The sequence below is a fragment of the Notamacropus eugenii genome, chromosome 1, assembly GCF_028372415.1.
Source record: "Notamacropus eugenii isolate mMacEug1 chromosome 1, mMacEug1.pri_v2, whole genome shotgun sequence".
Taxonomy (NCBI): domain Eukaryota; kingdom Metazoa; phylum Chordata; class Mammalia; order Diprotodontia; family Macropodidae; genus Notamacropus; species Notamacropus eugenii.
Window position 1 is genome coordinate 630325047 of NC_092872.1, and position 25256 is coordinate 630350302.

At 39.8% G+C, this 25256-nt stretch overlaps 1 protein-coding gene across 2 annotated transcripts in view; it reads right to left on the minus strand.

The window, feature by feature from the left end:
• HK2 (hexokinase 2) overlaps window positions 1-25256 on the minus strand; it is a 107868-nt gene that overhangs the window by 51686 nt on the left and 30926 nt on the right. For both annotated transcript variants that reach the window (XM_072635251.1, XM_072635250.1), the window contains exon 2: window positions 13216-13378. In XM_072635251.1, the coding sequence (XP_072491352.1) occupies window positions 13216-13378 (163 nt within the window). The remainder of the gene's footprint in view (window positions 1-13215; window positions 13379-25256) is intronic.

Below are 25256 nucleotides of genomic sequence, written 5' to 3' on the forward strand. Positions count from 1 at the left end.
ATTCACCTACTACTCAAGCTGAAAGTGCTAAAACTGAGATGTCAACCCATCTTGTTGGTTTCCAAACCCCAAGGAATGTTCTATTCTATCATGCTGCCTAGAGAAGACCTCATCACTCCCTGCTCTGCTGCCTTCTGTCTTGAAAAGAGCCAATTTACAGGAGTCAGTGACTCTAGACCCTATAAGAAGGCAAACAAGTGATCAACAAGATGAGGAAACTGAGCAGAAAGGATGAATTGAAGCCAAAAGCACTAAATCTCCCTTTCCCTCACACTTGGATTTGAGAAACTGAACTGTCCAAAGGAAATTCTATCACTGAGAGGAGACTATTTACTACCATGATTTTCCTTTCTTCCCATTTTCAGCATCCATCTTATCAGAAACACAAGGTCAGAGAGATAAAGTGGTTTCAGTTTTCCCTGTCCTCCTGGGAGTTCACATGTCTAGCAAATATTCAAATGCCATTTTGTGCCTCAAAGTATTAACACAATATATGCAAGGTCAGTGGATACATCATCAGTAATTCCAACAATCCACAACCTAAACCAGAGGAAACTATCCCTGATTAACTACTTCTGTGTTTAAATATTCTTATGATGCTAAAAATGCTAAAGGGGAATTCTTTTTTTTAGAAGAATTTTCTTAAAAGGGTTCATTTTGCATCATTAGGCCCTTGCTGTTCAATCATGTCCAACTCTTCATGACTTCATTTGGAGTTTTCTTGGCAGAGATACTGGAGTGCTTTGCCACTTCCTTCTCCAGCTCATTTTACGTATGATGAAACTGAGGAAAACAGGGTTAAATAACTTGCCCCAGAGTTACATAGATGGTAAGTGTCTGAAGGCCAGATTTGAACTCAAGAAGATGAGCCTTCCTGACTCCAGACCCAGCATTCTATCTAATGTACCACCTAGTTGCCCTAGGCCCTTACTATTTACTTTAAAATTGACAATATAAAAGGTGGAATGACAAAGCTAGAAGGGGTCTTAAAATGTTGAGAACCAAAGGTTTCTTTTTTAGAAGAATTTTCTAATAGAGTTCATTCTGCATCATCATCAGGCCCTTGCCAGGTAATTAAAAACAGACCACTGACATGAAACATAGAAGGGACCTCAGAATAATGTTGTAAGCCAAGGAGATCTTAGGAATCTTCCAGTCCCACATCATCCTGTTACAGGAGACTCAGAAACAGAGACAGTGATTTTTGCCCAAGGTTGGATTCAATATCATAGTGATTTAGCAGAATGTCAGCTCCTTGAGGGCAGAGTCTGGTTCATTTTTCTCTTTGTAATCCCACGGCTTAGCACAAAGGAGACATTTAATAAATGCCTGTTTAATTGAATGGAATTTTGCTCTTTCTCAACCCGCTAAGTGAGGACACTCTCAAGATCTCTCTGAAGACCTTTTGTGAGACATGAGAGACACTGGCACAGAACCACCCAGCGTGGAGTGCCCATATCAAAGAAGGCACTGTGCTCTACGAGCAAAGCAGAACTGTAGTAGCTCAAAAAGAAATGTAAGATGCACAAATTTAGAGACATCTCCACTTCAAATTTCATATGAACAATCTGTGCCTAACCTGTAGTAGAGGCTTTGAAGCTCATGTTGGGCCCATCAGTCACAGGTGGACACACTATACCTTGATTCCAACACAGTGATGCCATTTTGGTCCTCTTCCAGATTGAAGGGCAACCACCAACCAAGGATTTCTAGTTTTACAAACTAAATTCTTAAGACTATGGCTCCCCACTGAGGCCTTTAAATTTAGGGAATGTTACACACATTCCCTAAGGTGTTATAAAACAGTTCCTATGCCTTGCCTTTCTCCAAAGAGGTCATTTTGAGGTTTCTAAGAAAGGGAAAGAGGGGTAGGTATGGAAAAGTCCCTCAGGAACTTGGGATTGGACAACGTAGGCCAGTCTACAAAGAGCAAGAGAGGATGCATTAGTTCTGTCTCGGCCAGTGGCCTCACTTCCTTTCATTGGGAAATGAGAATAACTCTTGTTCCATTTTTCTCTCCTAAAGATGTCCTGCAGCTCTGAATTCATCAAGGAACATATTTATGGTATTTGTAGCAGGAATAAATATATTTGTTACCACTCAGTTATTAGCCAAATATTGGACTTTATATAGCCCTTTATAGTCTAAGAGAAATATCCCAGATATAAAAAAAGCTCTCATCCAGGACAACTTCTTCTAAATACGCAACCTTTAAGGTGCCCAGCCTAAGGTGCTCTATCATCACACTAACCAGCTTCATCTTGAGGCACTGCAGGGCACACGGGGTTCCAACTCCTCTGAAAGAGTAATAGATTGAAAGAAGGTACTGTGTTACCACATAGTATAAAGACCTGAGTTTAAATCCCAGCAACTTACTACCTGTGTTTTGGGGAACATCTTTTACCCTCTCCAGCCCTCAATTTCCTAATTTGTAGAATGAGGATTTGTTCTTTAAAGTTTGGATTCCATCAAAGGGCTGCACTTGAGGACCTAGAGGACCACATGTGGCCTCGAGGCCACAGGTTCCCCACTCCTCGATTAGATAATCTCTAAGGTCACTTCTAGCCCTTACGGGATCTTAGATGATCCTACTGAGCGACTTCACAATATTAAATATCCCTTCCATTTAACTTGCTGTATTAAGCAGAAAAACAGGGCCAGCTCCTGTGGCTTCAGAGATGTATGCCAGCTAAAGTACCAACGCCTCACAGTGGTGTGGAAATGACTCCCTTGACCCCAGGTTTTACCAGGCTCAAAACCAAGCTAGGAAAAGCTTCCCATAGGTGCTTACATAGACAAACAGGCTAAATTCAGAGAGGCCCACCACCAAAAGAGAAGACCACCATGGGAAGAACTTTCTGTGTCCACAGATGTTTACAATAAGGTATGGAAAGGTTATGATCTAAAAATGAGAAGATGAGCTTCCATAACAAAATCAATCATATTTTCAAATATGGTACAGTGAGATCTATTTATTCATACTGATTCCTATTCTAATCATTGGTATGATCTTAGCAATAGTAATAAATCTGATGAGCCAGATAAAGACATTTCCCATTTAGAAATTTTATTGTTTCATTTCCCACTATGTCATCTATACTTTACATAAGTCTGCCAATTAAAAGAAAAAGAATAAAAGCTTGTCCCAAAAGTCTATTACATAGGGTTATCTTTGGGATAACCTTGAATAATAAAATATGTAACACTAATGCACATCTAAATATTATCTCTCCCTTGTTGGGTTATCATTATAACCATTGATTATCATTCTGAATGATATAATATAGGATATAGCAGATTTTAGTGGTTCTTTCTTAATACAAGTGGCTATTTGTCAATTCATTCCTGGGTTGACAATTATGTTATACATTAGAGCTAACTAAGGTTATCACCGTAGCAACAGTATTGAGTTTGTTGGCATAATTAAAAGGTAGCAGCCAAGATAAATCCATTCTTCAATCACCTATTTTATTGCTTCCCTAATCCCAACAGACCATATGTACCTAGCATCAATCCAGCTTCCCTTTATCATATATTACTTGCTCTGAACTAACCTGTTTGGCTGAGTTTTATTTGCCTAAGCCTTGTTTTCCCAGGGCCCAGAAAAACTCTTGAAACGCAGGGGCCAAGTCTTATTTTACCTTATTTCCATTGGCTTCCTCTACTCCCACCCAGAAAGCCATGAAGTACCAAGACAACCCTCAATCAGAAGCAGCTTAGCATTGTGGATTCAATATTGGACTTGAAGTCAGAAAGGACTCAGTTCAAATCCCATCTCAGTCACTTAGCTGTATGATATACTAGGGCAAGTCATTCAACCTCTACGTACCAGTTTTCTCATCTGTACAATGGAAACAATGTTCATACCTAACTGACTTGCTGTGAGAACCAAACTGGAATAATACACATAAAAATATTTTATAAACAGGAAAATGCCATATAAATGTCAATTCTCATCAATATTATTCTTAATTCAAAACCATTTGACTAACTATTCCCCACAACCCTAGTTAAGAAAATATTCTCCTTCCCTTCAAAGGAATACAATCCAGTTAGGGAGATACATACTTCAAAATTTCAAGAGCTTGTGATTTTGTTGGCATAAGTGACCCTTCCTATGAATTTAATAATTATAAAAATGGCTGACATTTATTACTACCCCTCTAATAATGGGGAAATTAAACCTCAAAGAAATGAAGTAATTTGCCCATGGTCAAACATCTAAGGAAGTTCCAAAAGTGGGATTTGAACAGAGGTCTTCTTAACATCCTATACAGCATTCACTCTACCGTACAACCCCTTAGGAGGTGATCTCTGAAATTTGCTACAATTTTTAAAAATCTACCATCCTGTAACTGACAGAGTTCACCTCCACACTACAATGAGGGAACTGAGGAGATCTGGTAGGATGGGTGTCAGAAGGGGTGCAAACATAAATACGAAACTATAGAGAACTGTATGATAAATGCCAAATGAGTGGCACAGAGCAAGTCTTTGGTGGCACGCTACATTAAATGAGACAGAATGATATCTATGAAATCTTGGCTGAGGAGGAAGATAAGCTACCATGAAGCTACTTTTGTTCCCAAAACTGAACGAGCTACTGGATCACTGGTAAATTTTCACCTTGGCTATTATAGTGGGGCTTCTCATGTTTGAATGATATAAAACTGATATTAATTCAATGACCTACTTCCATAGAGAGAAACCAGCTTTGCTGCACTAATCCCCTCATTTTGCAATTTTTTATCCATATTAATTCCATCTGAGTACCTTCAGTAAAAAACTATCCTTAATCTTATGAAGATATTTTCTAAAGTGAACCCTAAGCAGGGGGTTTTGAACTTGGCATCCATGTCCATAGATGGGCTTCAGGGGTCTATGAACTTGGATGGAAAAAAAACTGCATACAGGCAACAAAACACAGCAGTACTGGGCTTCCCCAGAGCACCAAAGGGGTCCATGACACAAAAAAAACTAGGAACTTTTGGCCTAGAGAGTTTCATTCTCCACAAGACTTACTTAGATGCTTAATGGAAATGAGGTGGGTTCTCAAAAGGCTACACCCGTGGAACATAAAGCTCTGGCAGCTATAAAGATTTTGAGCACTGGGCCCAACAACAGTCACTACTTATCTATTGTTCAAACACCAAAAAAGCTAAGTCCAGATATGATCATTGTGGGGTGAATTATTTTGGCCACAGCAAATCAGTAAGCCTGACAGAATCATGATATGGAGGAGTAATGATGGAGGTAGTGGTGGTGGTGGTGGTGGTGATGACAATGACAACACCAGGCATTTATAAAGTCTCACACACACACACACACACACACACACACACACACACACACACACACACACATTTTATCTCATGTGATCTTTCACAGCAAACCTGGGAGGTAAGTGCTATGGATATTGTTATCCTTATTTTACATAAGAGGAAGCTATCCAAGGCTAAAGTGCTCTACAGTCATACAGATAGTTAAATGTAAGACAGGACTCAACCCAATTCTTCCTCATTCCAAGTCCACAGCTTCTAGAATTCAGAGCTGGGAAGCCAGTTCTTGCCTAAGGGACTCCAGTGTGTCTGGCGAGTTAAGGAAAATTTACAGATCTCGAGGAAAAATGATCTTACCTGGTAGGTGATATTCAATACGAGCTTCCCAATTCCCCATATCAACGCCATTCCAAGTCTTTGCCAACATCAGCAGTAAGTTTACCTATTTCCAAAGGTGTTGTCTATTCTACACTCACCGTTCTTGAACTTCCGTACTATTGCAAGCTCCAACCAATTGCCTTTTCTTTGCTATTTCATTCATTCTCTTAACATTTAATAAGCACCTACTATGTGCACAACTGTGCTGAGTGCCATACAAACTTTAGATCAGACTGGGTCCTTGCTTATTGTCTCTAAGGGAATGCAAGTATGTACATATGACATCAGAGAGGTCTAAAACAACGGGATTGGGCTAAGGAGATGAAGCAGGGACCAGGAAAAGCTTCAAGGAGAAAGTGGCCTTTGAGTTGGGCTTAAAGGAAAGACCAGGAAGCAATTGAACATGTCAGAAGAAGAGGAACAAGGAAATGAAAAGAACTAGGAACAGTGTGAGCAAAGGCTTGGAGGCCACAGAACGGAGGTGTGACTCTGCCTGGGGGAACTGGTTAAGTACCATAGTTTGCCCAGAGTAATAAAAAGCATACTTTGAGATTTCTGCTATCATCTGGTCCTTCTAGACAACTATCACTATGGAGAGTAAATCCTTTCCACATCAGGTGTGCTTCATTTTTATTACAAGAAAGAAGAGAGGAAGACTTGGAAATGAGAAGGCTCCAAGTAAGCTCACTTCTTATGTTCTGTAAGGACAGATGACTCAGCTGTTCAGAGGCACAAATGGAAGCAGCGCCTATAAAAGTTGGCTACGGAATCAAGCCATTGGACAATTGGACATACGTGCTATATATAGAAGGATCTCTTTTAGGGGGGAAAGAAAGAGAAGAACACTTCTCTGAACTTGTCTTGCTCCTCAGTCCCACCAGTGGATTTCGAGCTATCTCCCATGCTTAGAATTTTCTCCCTCTTCATTGCCATCTCCTGGTTTCCTTCAAGTCTTAGCTACAAACCCCACCTTTGCCAATCCCCTTTAATGCTGGGACCTTCCTTCTGAGTTGACCTCCAGTTTATTCTGTCTACATCTTGTCTGTTCAGATTTGTTTTCATGAGGTCTCCCCTGGTTAGCCTGTGAGCTCCTCAAGAATAGTGACCTTATTATTGTCTTTGTAACCACAGCACAGCACCTGTCACACTTCATAAATGTTTGCTGCCTTTTGGATGCAAAAGGGTCCTTCAGAGCCTTTACTCTCTAGGTTCAACCTGTAAGTCAAAGTAGGCTCCACATCACCACGAAGGATCTTAGGAGATGTACTGTCAGATCCCTTAACTGGTATCATCTTTAGCTAGGTGGGGGAGGCTCTGGGCATCTGAAAAGATAGAAATAAGGGGCATCTGGAATACCTTCAACATCATCACACACTCAAGCCTAGTTGCTAAAAAAAAAAAAACCATAATGTGTGTTTCACTTTTTGGATTAAACTATTTTGAAGCTATGTTAAAAGTCACCTGATTTACTGATCTAAATCTCTTTTGTAGTTTTGAAAAGTACATTTCTACAAAATAAAGGATATTGATTCTATTTTTCTCTTACTGCAAAGAGTAGATGGCTCAGCTCTAATAATTAGGGGTGGTGACCCAACTTAAACTTCATCATCTCCACTAGCCTTCATCCCAAGAATTTGCATGAACAGGAAACTGAGACCCAAAGAGGTTAAGTGATTGGCCCAAGGATAGTGACAGAGCTCAAATTTGAACGCTGAACTTCTGACTCCAAATCCAGTCATTTTTCTACTACATTATAATCTATTCCAAGTCATACTTGAGCAAGAATCCTTCCTACAACAGGCCTCTCGAGCAGTCATCCACACTCAGCTTTCTCCTACAGCAGTCCATTTTCAGTGGGGGACAACTAATTGCTGGAAATATTTTTTTATTCTAATAGAGAATGACTAAAATGTCCTTAACTATTAATAAGAAGTAAATGACAAAAATGAACACAAAAATATCACAGCAAACAACTGGAAACAAATAGATAAAAAAAAAATTCAACCAAGGAAAGAATGACTTGACAAACTGTGGTGCACAAATTATTGTGCCCACTAAAAAATGGGGAAAAGGAAGACTAACGTGAATCAATGAAATGGTAAGAACAACCACCACCACCACAGCAAATAAAGGAAACAATGCTATAAAAGTTAAAATGACCAAAGAAAAGATACAAAAGGAGACCTCCACTGGCTTCTCTCCCGAGGTGGAGACTTTGGGAGTGGCACACTACACATAATGTCAACTTTTTTCAGTACCTTGGTTAGTTCTGCTAAACTTGTTTTCTTTACTATAAGGGTTAACTGAGAAGGGAAGAGATATGTCAGGAAATGTAGGTGGTGTAAAAACAAAAGACAACAATATAAAGTTATTTTTAAAAATTCCATTCTTCCAATTGAAATCCAGCTACCATGGCTTCCAGTTCCTTCACTGTCCTGATCACTCTTCTCCAAACACCCTCCAAAATTCAGCAATTTCCTTTCTAAAACATGAGACCCAGACAATCTGACCAGAATGTCAGGAAGTCTCACGTAAAGGTCTATATAACCACCACGAGAGCCCAGAGAGTTACAAAACTGAAGCTTTTTTTGTAGGGGGAAGTAGTGCACAGGAAGGGAGATTAAGTCTTTATATATCTAAATCTAACCTTAGGGGATGGGATAGTTAGGCTCCAAGAAAAACTTTCAATCAATAATTACAACTCTTCGGAAACATGAAGTAATGAGCTTCCCATCCCCTGGACAGGAGGGAGCCCTATGAACTAAACTGGATTTTCTACAGACTGTGGCCCTGCCACAAATACTACCTCCACCCTCCTCTAGTTTAAGGAAGGACTTTACTAGATTTCCACAGCTGGCACTGACTCTACACATGCAAAGCAGGGTCCCGACAGATAGCTCAGTATTGGTTGATAATTTGTCGTTCTTTGGGGCCAACGCCCCAAGCAATGTAAGGTGGAGGGCTGGCTGGCCCAAGGATCTAATCTTAAAATGCAAATTTCAGGAAGGTTAAGACTACTTCCTACAGGGACTATCTCAAGGGCCTAAGATTCGGTAAAGATGAAGTCACGTTGAACATACTGCACCACTCCCAGCAAAATGACAAAATATGGTTATAATCAATGGTGAAAGGTTGCAGAAAATGCACAGTAATAAGTCACTGGCGGAGCTTTGAATTCACTTTAACCATTCTGGGAAACAATCTGCTTCATGCTTTAAAAAAAAAAAAAAGAGAGAGAGAGAGAACCAAATGTCAAAGTATTTGGATCCTTTGGCCTAGAGATCCTACTGGTAAGTACAGGAGGTCAGAGACCCAAAAGGCCAGTACACACTACAACATCTACAGCAGCAATTTTTGTGGTAACAACAAGCTGGGAACAAAATAAGATGCCCACTGATTTAGGCAACAGCAAAACAAACTGCAGCAAATGAGCAGAATAGCTAAAAGAGATTCCTAGATATTAGCTAGAATGCTCACTTTTAAATAAAATTTTAGATTAACATTAAAAGAAAATATCTTAATATTACTGTGCCTTTGGGAACAATATGAAGGACACAGAGGCACAAGAAGACTTATATACAGAATAAATTAAGCAGAAATAGGAAAACATAGTCAGTGATTCCAACAATGTAGACAGCTGGGGGCAGCTAGGTGGTGCTGTAGATAGACCACCAGGCCTGGAGTCAGGAAGGCCTGAGTTCAAATCCAACGTCTGACATGTACTAGCTATGTGACTCTGGGGCAAAAATCACTGAACCCTGTTTGCCTCAGTTTCCTCATGTGTACAATGAGCTGGAGAAGGAAATGGCGGACGACTCCCACTATCTCTGCCAAGAAAACCCCAAATGGGATCATGAAGGGTTGGATGACTGAAAACAATTAAACAGAAAGAACAAGGTAAAAACGTAAAAACTCAATCAAGAAAATGACTTGCTCTGTTAATTATAATAATGAACAAGAACAGTCCCTAAGAAAAGTTACGAAAAATCACCTCCCTCGCTGTTTTTTGAGGAAGTATGGGCCCTTTTGTGCAGAATATTTCATGTATTGTCAGGCACAGCTGACGTGCTGGTTTTGATGAATGATTTTTTGCTGACAGCTTTTTCTTTCTCTTTTTTGTTGCAAGGGATCACTAGCTGGGAAGAAAGGAAACATTCAGAAACAAAGGTGTATGATACAAAAACAAAATGTATCAATGAAAGACTTTTCAAAAGAAAGTTGGCCACAAGCAAATTTTACTTTTGGGCGCTAAGGAACATGATGGGCAGAATGCTGGGCTTGAATTCAGATCCCATCTCTGATACAAGTCATTTAATCTCTCTCAGCCTTCATTTCCTCATCTCTAAAATGAATTGGACTAAATGACCTCTAAGATCCTTTCCATTTCTAAATTTTATGATTGTCAACATCTGCTTCAGACAGAATTTTCCCTCTGGTCTCATTTTCCTGTGAAACTCAGCAAAATCTCTCCATCTGGATGATTACCACCAGAAGTACCACATTTATGTTATCATCTGCCTCTTCCTCTCACTTCTTTCATACTTCTGCCAAATCCCACATCTCTCTCATCCATCCCTTTCTCTCTAGTCATCACCATTATCACCCACGTTCAGGCCACCATCCTCTACATCGCCTTAGCTGGTCTCCTTGACTCCTTGGCTCTCTAACCAATCCTCCACAGGATTAAAAAAAAAAAGTGTCCATCACCACTCCAGTGCTCAAAAATCTTTGGTGTTTTCTAATGTTTTCTTCATCTAGAATTATAAAGACCTCCAAGAATCTGGCTCCAGCTTAATTTTTCAGCCCTATTTAACACTATTTCTCCTTTTACTCTCTCTGTGTTCTAGGTAAGAAGAACCTGATTTCATCCTGCTCACTTAACCTCTCTTCTAAGTCTCAGTTTCATCATCTGTAAAATGACAAGATTTGGCTAGATGACCTCGACCTCTAAGGTCTATTCCAGCTCTCGAGCTATGATATTATGATAAATACTCTTTCCTCATTTTCCTGTTGAATCTCACCTTTTCCCTCAAGTACCAGGTTAGGGGCCACTTTTTCCATGAAGTCTTCCTGCAATGATCTGCCTGACACTGACCTCTCCCTCCTCAAATAACATTAGAGGGCTCTTGATGTCTTGGTTGAGTGGAGAGAATACAGGATGTAGGAGTCAGGATAAAATGAATTCAAACCCTCTCTCAAATATTTACTAGCCATGTGACCTTGAGCAAATCATTTAACTTCTCTCTGCCTCGGTTTCTTTATTTATAGAACAAAAGTAATAAGGGTATCTATTACAAGATAGTTGGGAGGATCAAATGAGATAACATGTTCACTTTGCAAACCTAAATAATAGCTATTATTATAATTATTCTTGAGTTTATAATTCCACTAGAGTATAACCTTTTGAGAGAAGAACTGTCATTTTTCAACTATCTGAATATCTATAGTTGAGTACAATGTCTTTTTAAAAATGACTATTTTCAGAGACACAAGGCCTAAAAAGAAAGCTGCAAAAACACTCCAAATTCATGCAAATGTTCTTGCTCCAAGGAGAGGCAATTATTTGCCAATATGCAATACAAGAGTCAGTTCTTTTATAGGTGAGGAAACTCAAACATTAGGGAGCTAGAGTCACAGTCAGATCAGAAGTACTTAAGACTCTCCCTGGTGTTCTTTCCTGACGTTGCCCTACAAATGGGTGATGTAAACCCAGCAGACAAGAGTAAATAACACTCCCTTGGAAAAGTCCCACTCCATTTAAAAGGTACAAATCAGAAATGATAAAGGGGAAATGTGGATGCTACCAGTTCATACATTAAATTCTCATTTTTCTGAAGAGGAAGAAGACTGAAAAGTTTTTAAATTTCTGCATGAGGAGGCTGTGGGAGTCAACCTTGGGCTCCCTTCCCTCCAGCAGAGAAGGCCAAAAGTGTTGTGTGTCTAGGGTGGGGAGAGGTGGGGAAAGAGGACAGGCCCAGGCCAAATTACCCTGCAGGAGCACAAGCCCCTGATGCTAAGTCTTAGCTTGTAGGCACAGGGGGCATTAGATGGGGTTAATGCACATGTGCGCACACACTTACACGCACATACATGCATGCACACGTGCATACACACACACACGGGAGCGGGAGGAGAGGGAGAGAGGGGGAAAGAGGGGGAGAGAGAGAGAGAGAGAGAGAGGGAGAGAGAGAGAGAGAGAGAGAGAGAGAGAGAGAGAGAGAGAGAGAGAGCTAGAGATAAAGTATATGAAGTGCTTTGCAAACTTGAAAGTGATATACAAATGTTAGCTCAGACAGAAAGGAAGAGAAAAACAGCAAGACAGAAAGAGACAAGAAAGACAGAGTAAAGAGACTGAGACAGAAATGAGATCAGCAGATAAATGATCAAGGTAGTACAGAATACTGGAAAGAATAATGAAGCTGGAGTAATTATTTAATATTTAATTATCTAAACAGCGCTTTAAAGTTGAAGAACACTTTGCATTCCATTTAACTCTCCCAAGAGCCCAGAGGGGTTAGGTGCTATTATCGTTGCAGTTGGGAAAATTGTACAGAGAGAGGTTAAGTGATCTGCTCAGGTTGTACATCAAGGCAGGAATAAAAATCTAGGTCTTCTGACTCCTCCCTCCCCCCCGCCCCCCCCATAAAAAAGCACATGCTCTACCCATCATGATGCACTGCCTCCCATAGGTTTGAATTATAGCTCAGCTACTTCCTAGCTTGATAACCTTGAATAAGCTCACTAAACTTCCATGAGCTTAAGTTAAGTTTCCTCATCCATAATATTTTGAGGGCTGAGAGAAAACAGGGATGAAGAGGGTTTACAAGGTGGACAAAGAACTAAGGTTCTCTCCAGCTTTAAACTTTATGACCTTATGAGTGTTAAATATTGCAAGTGGGTCAGGTCAAGCCTGTTCCCAAGACTCTCACAGAACCCTTCTAGGGGCTTGTTGTTGTACAAAGTACAGACCCCCATGCTTTCAAAGCACATTATCAGACATTAGAAGCTTAAGTAAACACTGCAGGGTTAAGGAATGCCTGGTAGAAATATACCTTCAAACAAGAAAGGTAGACCAAAGCTTCCTGGACCATTTCTCCCAAGGGTCAGAGCCCAGAAATGTCTTTCCTTAAGTCAACAAGATAGCAGGTTCAGAGCTGAAAGGCAATGTAGAGGTCAGGTCCTAAAGCACTGTTTTATAGATCGCTCAACCTTCTCATTTTGAAGGTGGAAACTGAGAACTGGAGGTTTAAAATGACTCCAGGCCTCTGACTCAAATCCAGGGCTCTTTACAATAAGCTATGCTGTCTGCCTTGTGAAAAAGCAGGTTTCTCTTTAATTACTTCAGGGCTTTGGATGGAATCCAAGGTGAAACTCTTGTACAGAATTCTGTAAGTAATGGTACAGTGAGGTTTCATTAACTTTGTGCTAAATGGAAAATCCTTTATTACAGAAAATGTCCCTATTCAACTGCTCAAGGAAAAAACACCCTAGACTAATGAACTATTACAGAGTGCACTAGAAAGAGCCCCTTCTTTCCATCCTCCAGATCATTCGTTACCTGTTCCATCAGGAGTAGATCTCACAAATGTGGGCAGCATTTTCACAGAAGCTGTGGGGTGGCTGTCAGCCCCAAGCCCTTTCTCCATTTCCTTTCGGAACCGTTTGGAAACCTCCTGGAGAGTTTCATCTGAGAGCCGCATGTGATAGAGATACTGATCAACCTGAAGAAAAAGGAAAATCAGGACAGCTTTAGAAGTGGCCCTATCTATGTCTTTTATTTCCCACCCTTCATGATCTTATACTATGTCATGTTCTGCTTTCCAGGAAATACACACACACACACACACACACACACACACACACACACACACACACTCTCTACGCTCTCTCTCTCCCCGCCTAAAACCAGGGATAAGTCTTCTGTTCCCCAACCCTCAAATCCTACTTCCACCAAGCCCACAGGCACTAATCAAAGCCTGGAAAAGAAAATCTTTAACATTTTTGTCTTTAGTTCTCCAGCACTGGCTTCATATAAAGCTCACTGCTTAGAAAAGAACTGGAAAATGAACAAATGAAAAAACCATTTATTAGGCACCTCCTACGAATCAAGTCCAAGAGAAGACTCCTTATACAAATAAGAATTTTCCCAAAATAGAACCAACAAAGGGCTTGTTCTCCCTCTTTGGAAGTCTTCAAGCAGGGGTCCAATGAGCCCATTGCCAGAACTGTGGTAGAGGGGATTCCTGGTCCCACGTGGAGCAGTATCTAGGACTCCTCAACATCATTAGCTGGAATATGAAGCAGTATGCCTGTTTTGATCTCATCATCAAGGAACCTTGGTGGTTACTGGTTCCAAATTCGAAACTGCTGAAAATCCTACAGAGCAGTAATTTCCCATCTGCGAGTCACAGAGCCACGAGGGGCCTTTGAGCTATTACAGGATGGCAGGAACACAGATCTAGAGCTCCTAGAATCACATTTACTTAGTGCTTTAAAATTTGCAAAGTTCTTTACACATATTATCTTATTTGACCCTTATATAATCGTGTGAGGTAGCCACTATTATTCTCCCCATTTTCCAGATGCAAAAAAATGAGGCTGAGTCCAGTCACCAGAGCTAGCAAATGTCTGAATAGGAATTTGAACTCAGGTTTTCCTGACTCTTAAGCCCACAGCTCTACTCACCTACTATACCATGCTGCCTCTTCTAAAATGTATTTTTAGGAGTCATATAATCCCATTCCCTCTTTTTGGGGCCCAAACATGTGAGCCTATTATTAAATGATTAAGTATCATAAACGAGGTGACACCTACTGAACTAGCATACTAATAATACAAGGGTTATTAGTATTTCTCAATTTCTAAATGCTGATGTGAATAATACAAATTCATTTCAGGTGTATTCCTAAATGCATAGTGTGGCGTGTTGCCACTCATGTATTTTCTCAATCACAGATTTACACCTAATAGAGAGTTTAGTCCAGTCAACCCCCTCCTTTTACAGGAGAAAATGAGTCTGAGAGAAGATGCCCAAAGTCACACACAGTAAAAAGATAGAGAGGCTGGTTCAAAGTCCAGTTCTGACTCCAAATCCAGTGCTGTCCCTTCATGTTATATATGGAGGGCAATGGAGGTCTTTTTTTTTACAGTAAAACGGGAGTCTGTTAATGTTGAAAATGTTGGGTCTCCTGATTTCCAATCCACTGTTCTTCTTTCACTCCCAATTAAGCTATTTCATGGACACTTCTTTCCTTCCTTCTCTCCTATTTCCCCATCTTTCCTGTACTACAATCATTTGACTGAAGACCTAGGGCCAGGAGACATCCACTACATAAAGAACCAGGAGATTTTTGCAGAAAAGAGCAGGGAAATCTCAGCAAGACCTCAACAAGCCAAACTGATAACAGCTTACCTTTCTATGATGTCTCAAAGGTTCATAAAGCACTTTCTTCATTCACAGCAGCTCTAGGAGACACTGCAAATGTTACTGTGCCAACGTTAGAGACAGGGAAACTAATGCTCAGTCCACGTTAGGTTTTTGTCACTGTATCCCAGATAGTAAGCCTCAGAAATAAACCGAATCCAGGTCTCCTAGCCTCAAGATGCTGACCCATTTAAAAGAATTAGAATAATGCTGTGGTTAAAATCACATGAAATCTTGTTTTATTTTATACCTGCCCCTTCCTAAACAGCAACAGATTCCACAAGGACCTAAGAAATAACAGCATGAGGTTAATTCTTATTAAATTTTCCTCTGGTTCAGGAAACCAAAATCCTTTGCAACTGAAATCCATCACACTCTCCCACGATCAAGCCTATCCAATTAAATGTTACTTATTAATTGGGATCAAATTGCACAAATCAGCCCCTTGCTTTAATCTCCTTAAGGAGACTTCACTCCCCAGTATGAGTTATAACAGCAGCTGGCTGAAGGTTAGTAAATGGCTAATCGTGTCATCCCTTATTCAACCCACTGGAAAGGATTCAATCACAAATTATACAAACGGGCAGAAAAATCCCAGAAACACAAGCACAGAGTAGACATCTAGAATTAGAGCACTGATGAAACTGGAAGGGGCCTTTGACCAGAGGATACAGAATCTTCAGACCTGGAAGAGTCCTTAAAACAGAGAATGTAACACCTGGAAGATACCGTGAGAAGGTAAAGAACATTCAGAGAAAAGGACAGGAAGGGAAGGCATTTATTAAGTGCTTTATAAACATTTTATTTGAGTCCCACAACAACCCTGTGAAGTAGGTGCCATCATTAGCCTCATTTTGCAGTTGAAGAAAATGGAGGCAGAGAAAAGTGACTTGAACAGGATCATGCAGGTAAGTGTCTGAGGTCAACTTTGAACTCAGATTTTCATGACTCCAGCCCTAGCTCTTTATCCACTGAGCTAGGCACCTAAGAAAAAAGGTAGTATGTTTAGAGTCTGCCACATTGGGATGTGGAGAAGAGAAAAATCAGAGAAGTGTCCTCAAGTTTCTGAAGGCCTTTCCCTTTGGAATAGGGCCTAAACTTGATCTGCTTGGAATGGTTTCTCACACCATAGCAGAAATTTGGGTGCAGGAGACCTAGATCTTCCTGAATTCAAATTCCTTCTTGCCTGAGGTTGCAAGGTGAAGTTCCTGATGGTTTCCTTTCTGTGGCTCCTACCCATCACTTTGGAGTGATGCCTGCAGACAGAAGTATGAGACAGGCCTTTCTCCCAAAAAGTACACTGTGGGAAGAACATCTCAATGAATCTCAGTCAAGGCTTTGGCAGCCCACTTGAAGGCTCTAGTCTAAGGCCTTCATCACCCACCTGCAGGCTGTTATCTTGGCTTTCCTAGGCCAACTGTAACTGCACAAATGATTTTTATGGGCACATTAAAGCTTGTTAAAGAGTTACTGCAACTGAAGTCACCTCCCCTGTGTGTCTTTAGTTCAGAGGCCTATGATGCCAGTGGTATCCAACAGAATGGGTCCATCAGTTTGTGACTAGAACCCTTTGATCCCTCTTTGGGTTGCTGCTGCTGCTGTGGTGAAGTATCACCCATGCTAACAGAGAGATACAAGGTTATTAATGCTCTAACTCCCAGACAAACTCTCTATTGACAATACCAGGCTTTTTGGTTTATGTGGCCTAATATTTAAAACAAAAACAAAAGCCACCTTGGTGTGACTCTATACTTTACCATGCTACCTCACAATTAAAACAGTTCAATCTCAGTGCTCAGAGGCAGTCCATACAAGGTGCTCAGTCTTTGACTGGGCAAACACTGAGCCAGGCAAGACTTCAAGTTCAAGACTTTCTACCCACACCTTAGAAAGAAAGAAGGAAGTCATCCACCAAAGAGGGAGAAGGAAGAGTTTTTCTTAAGATTTTGGTGGTAGCAGAAGCTATGTTTATATCCTCCCTAGCAAGCTGGAATAGATAAGTACTTCCTGGTTGGGTAATCTCTATCTCTTTCCCCACAGCCATACCCCCTGAACTAGGCTACTTCCTCTGTGGTGGGGGAGGGGAAGATACTGACACAGGCAGAATTATCTATGGGGCATTATCAAAGACTTGGGGCAAATACACTAGGTGAAGAACTAGATGTTCACAAGGGGTAAATTAAAAGTAATTTCCGTATTCTTTTGCATGAGACCTATTTTCATCAAGAATAGGAAAAGTAAATGATTTGTAAATGACTTGTTTGGATCATGTTGTTCAGGCAATGTGGCATCATGAACAGAAAGCTTCAAAGTGCATTGGACCTGGTTTCTGGTCCTATTTGACACTGGCTCGGTGACCCCAGACCCTCACTTGACCTCTGGGTGCTCTACACCTATGATGTCAACCTCAAATAGAATTGGGGCCACTAAACTGTACATAAGGATCCCTGCAGTGCCACATGTTGACTTGGAAAATCACCTATTAAATGCATTATCTACATTCTACTGAATTTTTTATCTATTGTTAGATATTTCCCAATTACATTTTAATCTGGCTTGAGTCATCTAGGAGTAGAATTGTCCCAAGCGTTCGACTGTTCCATTCTAGAAGTGACACAGATACCAATCTTTACTGGTTGAGTCCCTTATGCCAATGAAATCACAAGTCTACCCTATTCCAGATTATATTATGTTCACTATGCTCAACATCTTCAGCATCCTAAAAATTCTACACTTAAAGCATCTTCAGAGGTTAAGGACAGGTGATAATGAAGGACAAAATAACTGGCCTCTACTCTTATCTAGCTTAATCTCATTCATTCAGACAATCAGTTTTGGAAGGCACCTAAGAGGCCATCTGATCCAACCCACTCATATGCAGAAAGTAACAGCATCACCCACAAGTGGTCATCCGCCCTTCATCTCAAGACTTCCAATGGGGAATGCACTACCACACTAAAGATGCCCATTCCACTTCTGGATGGCTCTAAATGGTAAGATGCTTTAAGATGTTATATCAAGTCTATATATACCTCTCTGTATCTTTCTCTACAATGACCCTAGATCTGTTCTACAGAACAAGTTCAAGCCATCTTCATTTAACTAGCACTTACTTCTTATGTGCCTATTATGTACAAGGCAGATAAATAATTGTAAACTGAGGACTTCCCTCTAGGCATTTATAATACAGACAGTGAAATAAGGCAGGCACAACTACAATATAAGGAAGTTTGTAAGTGCCAGGTGAATTTTACAGGTAATAAAAGCTATATAATGATCAAAGTTTAAAGGAAGGAGAGGAAAAAAAATGGTATGAGAATGAGACATGATAGTCTGACCAATGACAACCAATTCAGAAATGAGTTTTCTTGGCTGATGTGGTAAGATCACTGTCTCTAGCTCCATAGGCTGGACTAGCTTTTTCTAGGACCTTCTTCCTTATAGACTATGCTCAACTTTTCCTTAAAAGGTATTGAAACTGTTTTCAGAGGAAGAAATTAAAGCTATCTATAGTCATATGAAAAAAAATGCTCTAAATCACTATTTATCAGAGATGCAAATCAAAACAATTCTGAGGTACCAGATTGGTTACACCTATCAGATTGGTTAACATGACAAAACAGGAAGATGATAAATGCTGGAGAAGATGTGAAAGAGTTGGAACACTAATTCATTGTTGGTGGAGCTGTGAGCTGATCCAACTATTCTGGAGAGCAATTTGGAACTATGCCCAAAGGGCTACAAAAACATACGTAATCTATGACCCAGCAATATTGTTTCTAGGACTGCATCCCCAAGAGATTATAAAAATGGGAAAGGGTCCCACATGTACAAAAATATTTATAGCAGCTCTATTTGTGGTGATCAAAAACTGGAAATCAAGGGGATGCCCATCAACTGGAGAATGGCTGAATAAATTGTGATATATGAATGTAATGGAATACTATTTGTGCTATAAGAAATGATGAACAGGAAGACTTCAGAGAGGCCTGGAAAGACTTATATGAACTGATGCGGAGTGAAAGGAGCAATTGTACACAACAACAACCACAATGTGTGAGGAATTTTTCTGGCAGACTTAGCCCTTCACAGCAATGCAAGGATCTAAAACATTCCCAATGGTCTCTTGAGGCCAAATGCCTTCCACATCCAGAGAAAGAACTATGGAATTTGATCACAGAATGAAGCAGACCATTTTCTTTTGTATTATGTTTTGTTTTATGATTTCTCCCATTCATTTTAATTTTTCTATGCAACATGACTAAGGTAAAAATGCATTTAATAGGAATGTATGTGTAGAACCTATATAAAATTGTATGCCATCTCAGGGAGGGAGTGGGGAGGTAGGGGAGAAGGAGGGGGAGGGGGGGGGAAAAATCTAAGATATATGGAAGTGATTGTAGAACACTGAAAACAAAATAAATGACTTTTTAAAAAAAGGTATTGAAACCACTCGAGTTTTAAATTGGCTCAGGGTACTAAGGTACAAACCATTAACTTAGCTTCCTAAGTGGCCTAAGTACGCAAAGTCAGGAGTCCAACCACCCCACTAACATGGCCAACACAAAAGGCAAGGAAGCCGTACCCAAATGAATTAATGCTTTGTCCTTGCTGAATATCCTTTCCATGCTACGGTTTTTGTGAACTTCACTTTGCTGACTGTTAAATGGTCGAGTGTCTTACAGATTTACATATTTGGAATTAGAAAAAACCTTAAAGGTCACTGTATTGCTGCAACCCTTATTTACAGATAAGAGGACTGAGGCCCAGAGAGAGAACTTGCCCAAGATCACAGAGGCTCAGAGTCACAACTGAAACTCGGATCCTTGAATTCTAAGATCAGCACTCTCTCAAATGGAATATGGAACTATCATCAAACAGCTGGCAAACTTTTTAAACATTATATAAAAAGAGAATGACAGAAGAACTTGTGGTTTATGAAGGGAATGGGATATGTTACATTGTGGAATGAAATGGAACATGTTCTTACATCGTGCTGTAAGAAATGAGGGGGAAAGATGGTCTCAAAGAAACACGGAGAGATTAATGCAAAACGATGCAGAGTAAAGTGAGCAAACAATTTATATATAACATCAATGGTGCAAAATTGAACAATTTTTCAAGACTTAGGAACTCTGTTCAACTAAATGGTTAGCCATGATTCCATAGGACTAATAAAGAAAAACACTGTCCACTTCATGACAAAGAAATAATGGATAATATGGAGAAAAATAAATGCATTTTTTAATATGACCAATATAGTATTGTGTCTTTCCCTTACTGTGCTTATGTGATGTTTTTCTTTCTTATTTTCCTTCTCTTTTCAGTGAGTAGAAAGTAAAAAGAAGGGAAAAAAATGAATATTTGATAATTGGGAAAAAAAAAGTGTTTAACGGCAATTGAGAAATACTGTGGATTAGTGGACAGAAGTGTTTTAAAAAAAAATTTCCAGCTATTATTATCTGCAAAAAGTTTACCTCTTTTAAAAGCTGAGCAGACAGGGAATATTTTTATTTGTGGATAATGTCAGCTTTCCAAAGTAACAGAAGTGACAAGAGGAAGCTGCCATTCAGGACCTGATTCTGATAAATAAGGAACAAGTGGCTAGTAAACTGAAAACAACCAGAACCTTGGAACAGAGTGGCCACAAAATCTGAAGAGTTTGTGATAAAACGAGGGGGAACACGAAGTGTGGTCTGGCATGTGTTCCAGAACTTACAAGAGTATATTTTAGAGTCCAGACATAAGATACGTAGAAGTTATGTGGTCTAAGACTTAAAAAGAAAGTTGGTTGGTAGTTGGAGTTCACAGTCTGATGGGGTAGATAGCTTACAAATTAGATGAGTAGACAGAATAAGGTATATATTATCAAGTTAAGGTGTATAAACTACACACACACACACACACACACACACACACGGCTGTAGATAAAAGTATACAGGACAAGTTAGAGAAAGATGACAATAATAAAGAGGACGATCAAGAGAGACTCCTTACAAAAAGTAGGAAAGTCAGGAGGCAGAGATGAGGAAGGACGTCCCATGATGAGGGAGAGCCAATGAAAATGCCCAGAGTCAGGAGACTGAGTGTCTTGGGGAGGATTAGCTAGGAGGCCAGTATCAAAAGACAAACACAAGAGTAGTATTGTCTTGAAAAAAAAAGTGTCAGGAAATTCAAGATGAGCTGTGGCTCAAGTGAGAAAAGCCAAACTATTCAATTTCTTTTTTTGCTTCTGCTTTTTTCTACAGAGGAGAATAATCTTCAAAGTTGGCAGAATTACCCCAAAAAAAGAATTGCCAAGGAATTGAAAAACATACTTGGCGATGTGGCAGTAAGGGAGCATATTTAGCTGTCCTTAATGAACATAATTTGCCAGGATCAATCAAGGTATATCCCAGGACAGCTGAGGAGAGAATATACTCCTGCTGCCTGAGCTGTTGTTTTTGACAAATAACGTAAACAGGGAGAAATAGCACTGAACTAAAAGTCAGACACAAACTACTCCAATTTTTAAAAATGGGAAGATGGATGTATTCTGACCTAAGCCTCAAGAACTTAATGAGAGAAGACAACTTCCAAAAGAAAGTTGATATAAAAGTAGTGTGGCGATGAGGAAATGTGTGAGGAAAGTTGGTCCTGCTTATGGCTCTTCTGTACAGAGATACTGATTGGCAGATGTTGATGGAGTAGGAATAACAAGACTTGACAGGACGATGCAAGATGATGGGAATTAATTTAGTGGAAGCTTAGTGGAGAAGCCAAAAAATCAACTATTCTGGATGGCAAAACTGGACTCTAAAAAGATCTTTGATAAGCTAGAAAGAGGAACTGATAAAACTTAATAGGAACCTATTAAGATCCTACACTTGGGTTTAAAAAAAATCAACTACCCTAGGATAAGTTAAGAGAAGCATGCCCAGAAAGCAATTTATGCTTTCATTCATTAGTGTGGAAAAGCTCCAAGGGTTTTTGTTGGGCAGCAAGCTCAGTCAGAAGGGTTCTGTGTCAGCCAAAGAGCTAATGGGGTCTTGGAGTAAATTCGTACAAGAACAGTGTCACAACCAAAAAAGGTGATAGTCCTGCTGTACTGTGCCTGGGTCAGAACACAACTAGAGTATCATGTGTTGGGAAGGATATTGATCACATTCAAAGAGCTGGCAGTATAAAATGACAGCTAAAAAAAGTTAACGTGAACTTAGGATGCTGCATCAAGTCATAATAATAACTGACATTTACATGGCCCTTTACATTTTGCAAAGGAGTCAATTCCCATTATCTCACCTGATCCTCGCAACACGGAGATATAGACATTATTATCTCCAAATAATTAAATTATGATTTAATAATTACTACTTTTGAAGAGGAAGAAACTAAAGGTCAGAGTCTGTCTTGTCCAAGTTCACATAGCTAGTAAGGATAAAAGGTAGGATTTAAATGCAGATCTTCCTGACTCCAGTTCCAGTGGTCTGAGATTCTCCTAAATCAGAAAGGTAGCAGTGCTCTCCATATGCTATCTTAGTTGAGGTCCTACCTATACTAGTATGTTCACTTTTTGGTTATGTTTAGTTTATTATATTTGGTTATGTCCACCCTGGTTACAGCATGGGTTCTTAGCCTTTTTTGCATCATGGACTCTCCCTCTGGTGGTCTAGTGAAAACTCTGGACTCCCTTCTCAGAATGTTTCAAATAATGTTTTAAAATATAATAAAATGCATAGAACAAAGGAAACCAAAGAAAATATTTTTTTTCCCATGCAAGTTCATGGAACCCCAACACTCAGAGGTGCTAGAGTGTGTCTAGAGGGGGTGATCTAGATGAAGAAGGGTCTGAAAACAATGTCCCAGAAGGATCCACTGAAAGAACATAACATACAGGGACCTGGAGGTCACTTAGTCCAACCTCCCTCATTTTTACATGAGGAAACTGAGGCCCAGAGAGGTTCAATAGCAACAGACTTGGAATCAGGAAGACATGAGTTTAAATTCTGCCTCAGATAGCGTGTTAGTGGGCAATTAAGTCTGATTCCTTATCTGTGAAATGAGGATAATAACACATCTCCCAGAGGTATGAAGAATGAGATAAAATATATAAAGCACTTTACCCCTTAAAGTACCATATAAATGCTACCCCCTAGCCCAGTGTCAGCCAGGTGATAAGCAGCAGAGTCAGGCTCCGAATGCAGGTGCTCTGTCTCCAATTCCAACACTTTACATTGAGCCATACTGTCTATAAAAAGCTATGGACTTTTAACCGGGAGAAAAGGTTAGGGTGGGCTCATTCTGCCTGGCTCTAGGGATCAGACTTAGAACTTAGAACAGGTATGGGAAGACTAACAAGCTCCCCACTACTGGAGGTCTAAAATCAGAAGACAGATGACCAGTCACTGGCATACCGTGGGAGGGAACGAATGCTTTAGGCATGAGTTAGAAGGGTTGACCTCTGAGGTCTCTTTCCAAACCTGAAATTCCTTCTCTACAGTTTTAATTTTTTAGAAATTCTATCTTTAAGAACTCAAGGAACTAAATGAGGGCAAAGATATCATAGGTTAGTATACAGTAACAGTCATAGAACTCTGACCCATGAAATGCTATAGAGTGTACATCCTTTAAAATATGGGTCAATATGGCAAACTTTATCCAAGCAGAGAGCCTGAAAATGGGATCCCAGAGTCATAGAATCCCCATGTTAGAAGGAATCTTGGCCAATCTATAACCAGATAAGATTTCTCTCAAAATATTCAACATAGTCATCTAAACATTGCTTGAACGCAGGCTGCTATTACTTACTTTGAACACACACCCACTTGGTCCTTTTTTCTCCCTCTTTAAAAAAGAGAAAACTCAAGGACGCTTTGTGAGTACTTAAATAACTTAAGACTGAACACTGAATGTCTGTTCTTAACTGGTTTTCCTAGCTCCTTGCTGTGTAAGCCAGTAATCCTTAGGACTCAAAGCACTGTTCAGGTGGGTTTGTTATATCAGCCACCAAGTCATACAAATCAGAGAATCTCAAAGCTTCTGATCCAACTGTAAAGGACGCCATCTTAATTCCATATCCCTCAGTTTATGGATGAGAAAACGAAGATGCTAGCTAGACAGAGGGGGTGACTTGTCCAAGGTTCCATAGCTAATAAGTGGCAGAGGGTGGAATGAAACTCAAGTCTTATGATTTCCAACCCACTGCATGCTGTAATCACAAAACTGCTCTTTCAAGGTATTCATCTATAAAGTGTAAGGAAACCCAGTTGGACTAGGTGGCTGTTGACATTATTTCCAATGTTGACATTTTAGCAATGGAGGTTCTTCAGGAAATTCTGGTTCTAGACCCAGCTCTGCTAAAACTTGCAGATGCTGCTAACAGAGCACAGGATCTAGAGTTAAAAGATCTACATTCAAATTCTGCCTCTTCAACTTATTACTTGTGTAATGTTAGTCCAGTCTGAAGTCTGTATGCCTTTTGTCACATGGAGTTAACATTATGTGAATCAGAAAGAACGCTTAGCAATTTAAATCTGAATTTACCTAAAAACAGTGATTTCCAGAGCTTTCCCTAAATGTAAAATGAAGGGCCAATTCCAAGGTTTCTATGGTCCCTTTAAGCTCCCTGTCCATGAAGTTTCCTAAGGTTCAATCCGAGCATGTTCTGGTTTATTTCACCAGTGACTCATGCCATTAATTGCTCTTCTATATTGCTAACTCTCTCCTATCCTTAGTACCTAAGAAACAATTCAAGTTTCTGAAAATGAGATAGTGCTTCCTATATGCCAACATATAGAAATATATATTTACAATTAACATAGGTGGATGCTAAAGTGAACTTAAGAGAATTCTGGCACTGAGAAAAATTCTTGAAAGATTTAAGTTCCTGAAATATAAATATATTATCTATATGAATGCATATATTTGATAAATTAACATGCTAAACAGATAATATAATTGTTATATTTAATAATTTAATAATTGTATTTTAGATTTCATTTAGCATAAGCTAGAAGGTACAATGGATGAAGTGCCACGCCTAGTGTCAGGAAGATATCTGAGTTCAAATGTGGCCTCAGAAACTTACTGGTTGTGACGCTAGGTAAATCACTTAACCCTGTTTGCCTCAGTTTCCCCATCTGTAAAATGAGTTGGAGAAGAAAATGACAAACCACTCCAGTATCCTTGCCAAGAAA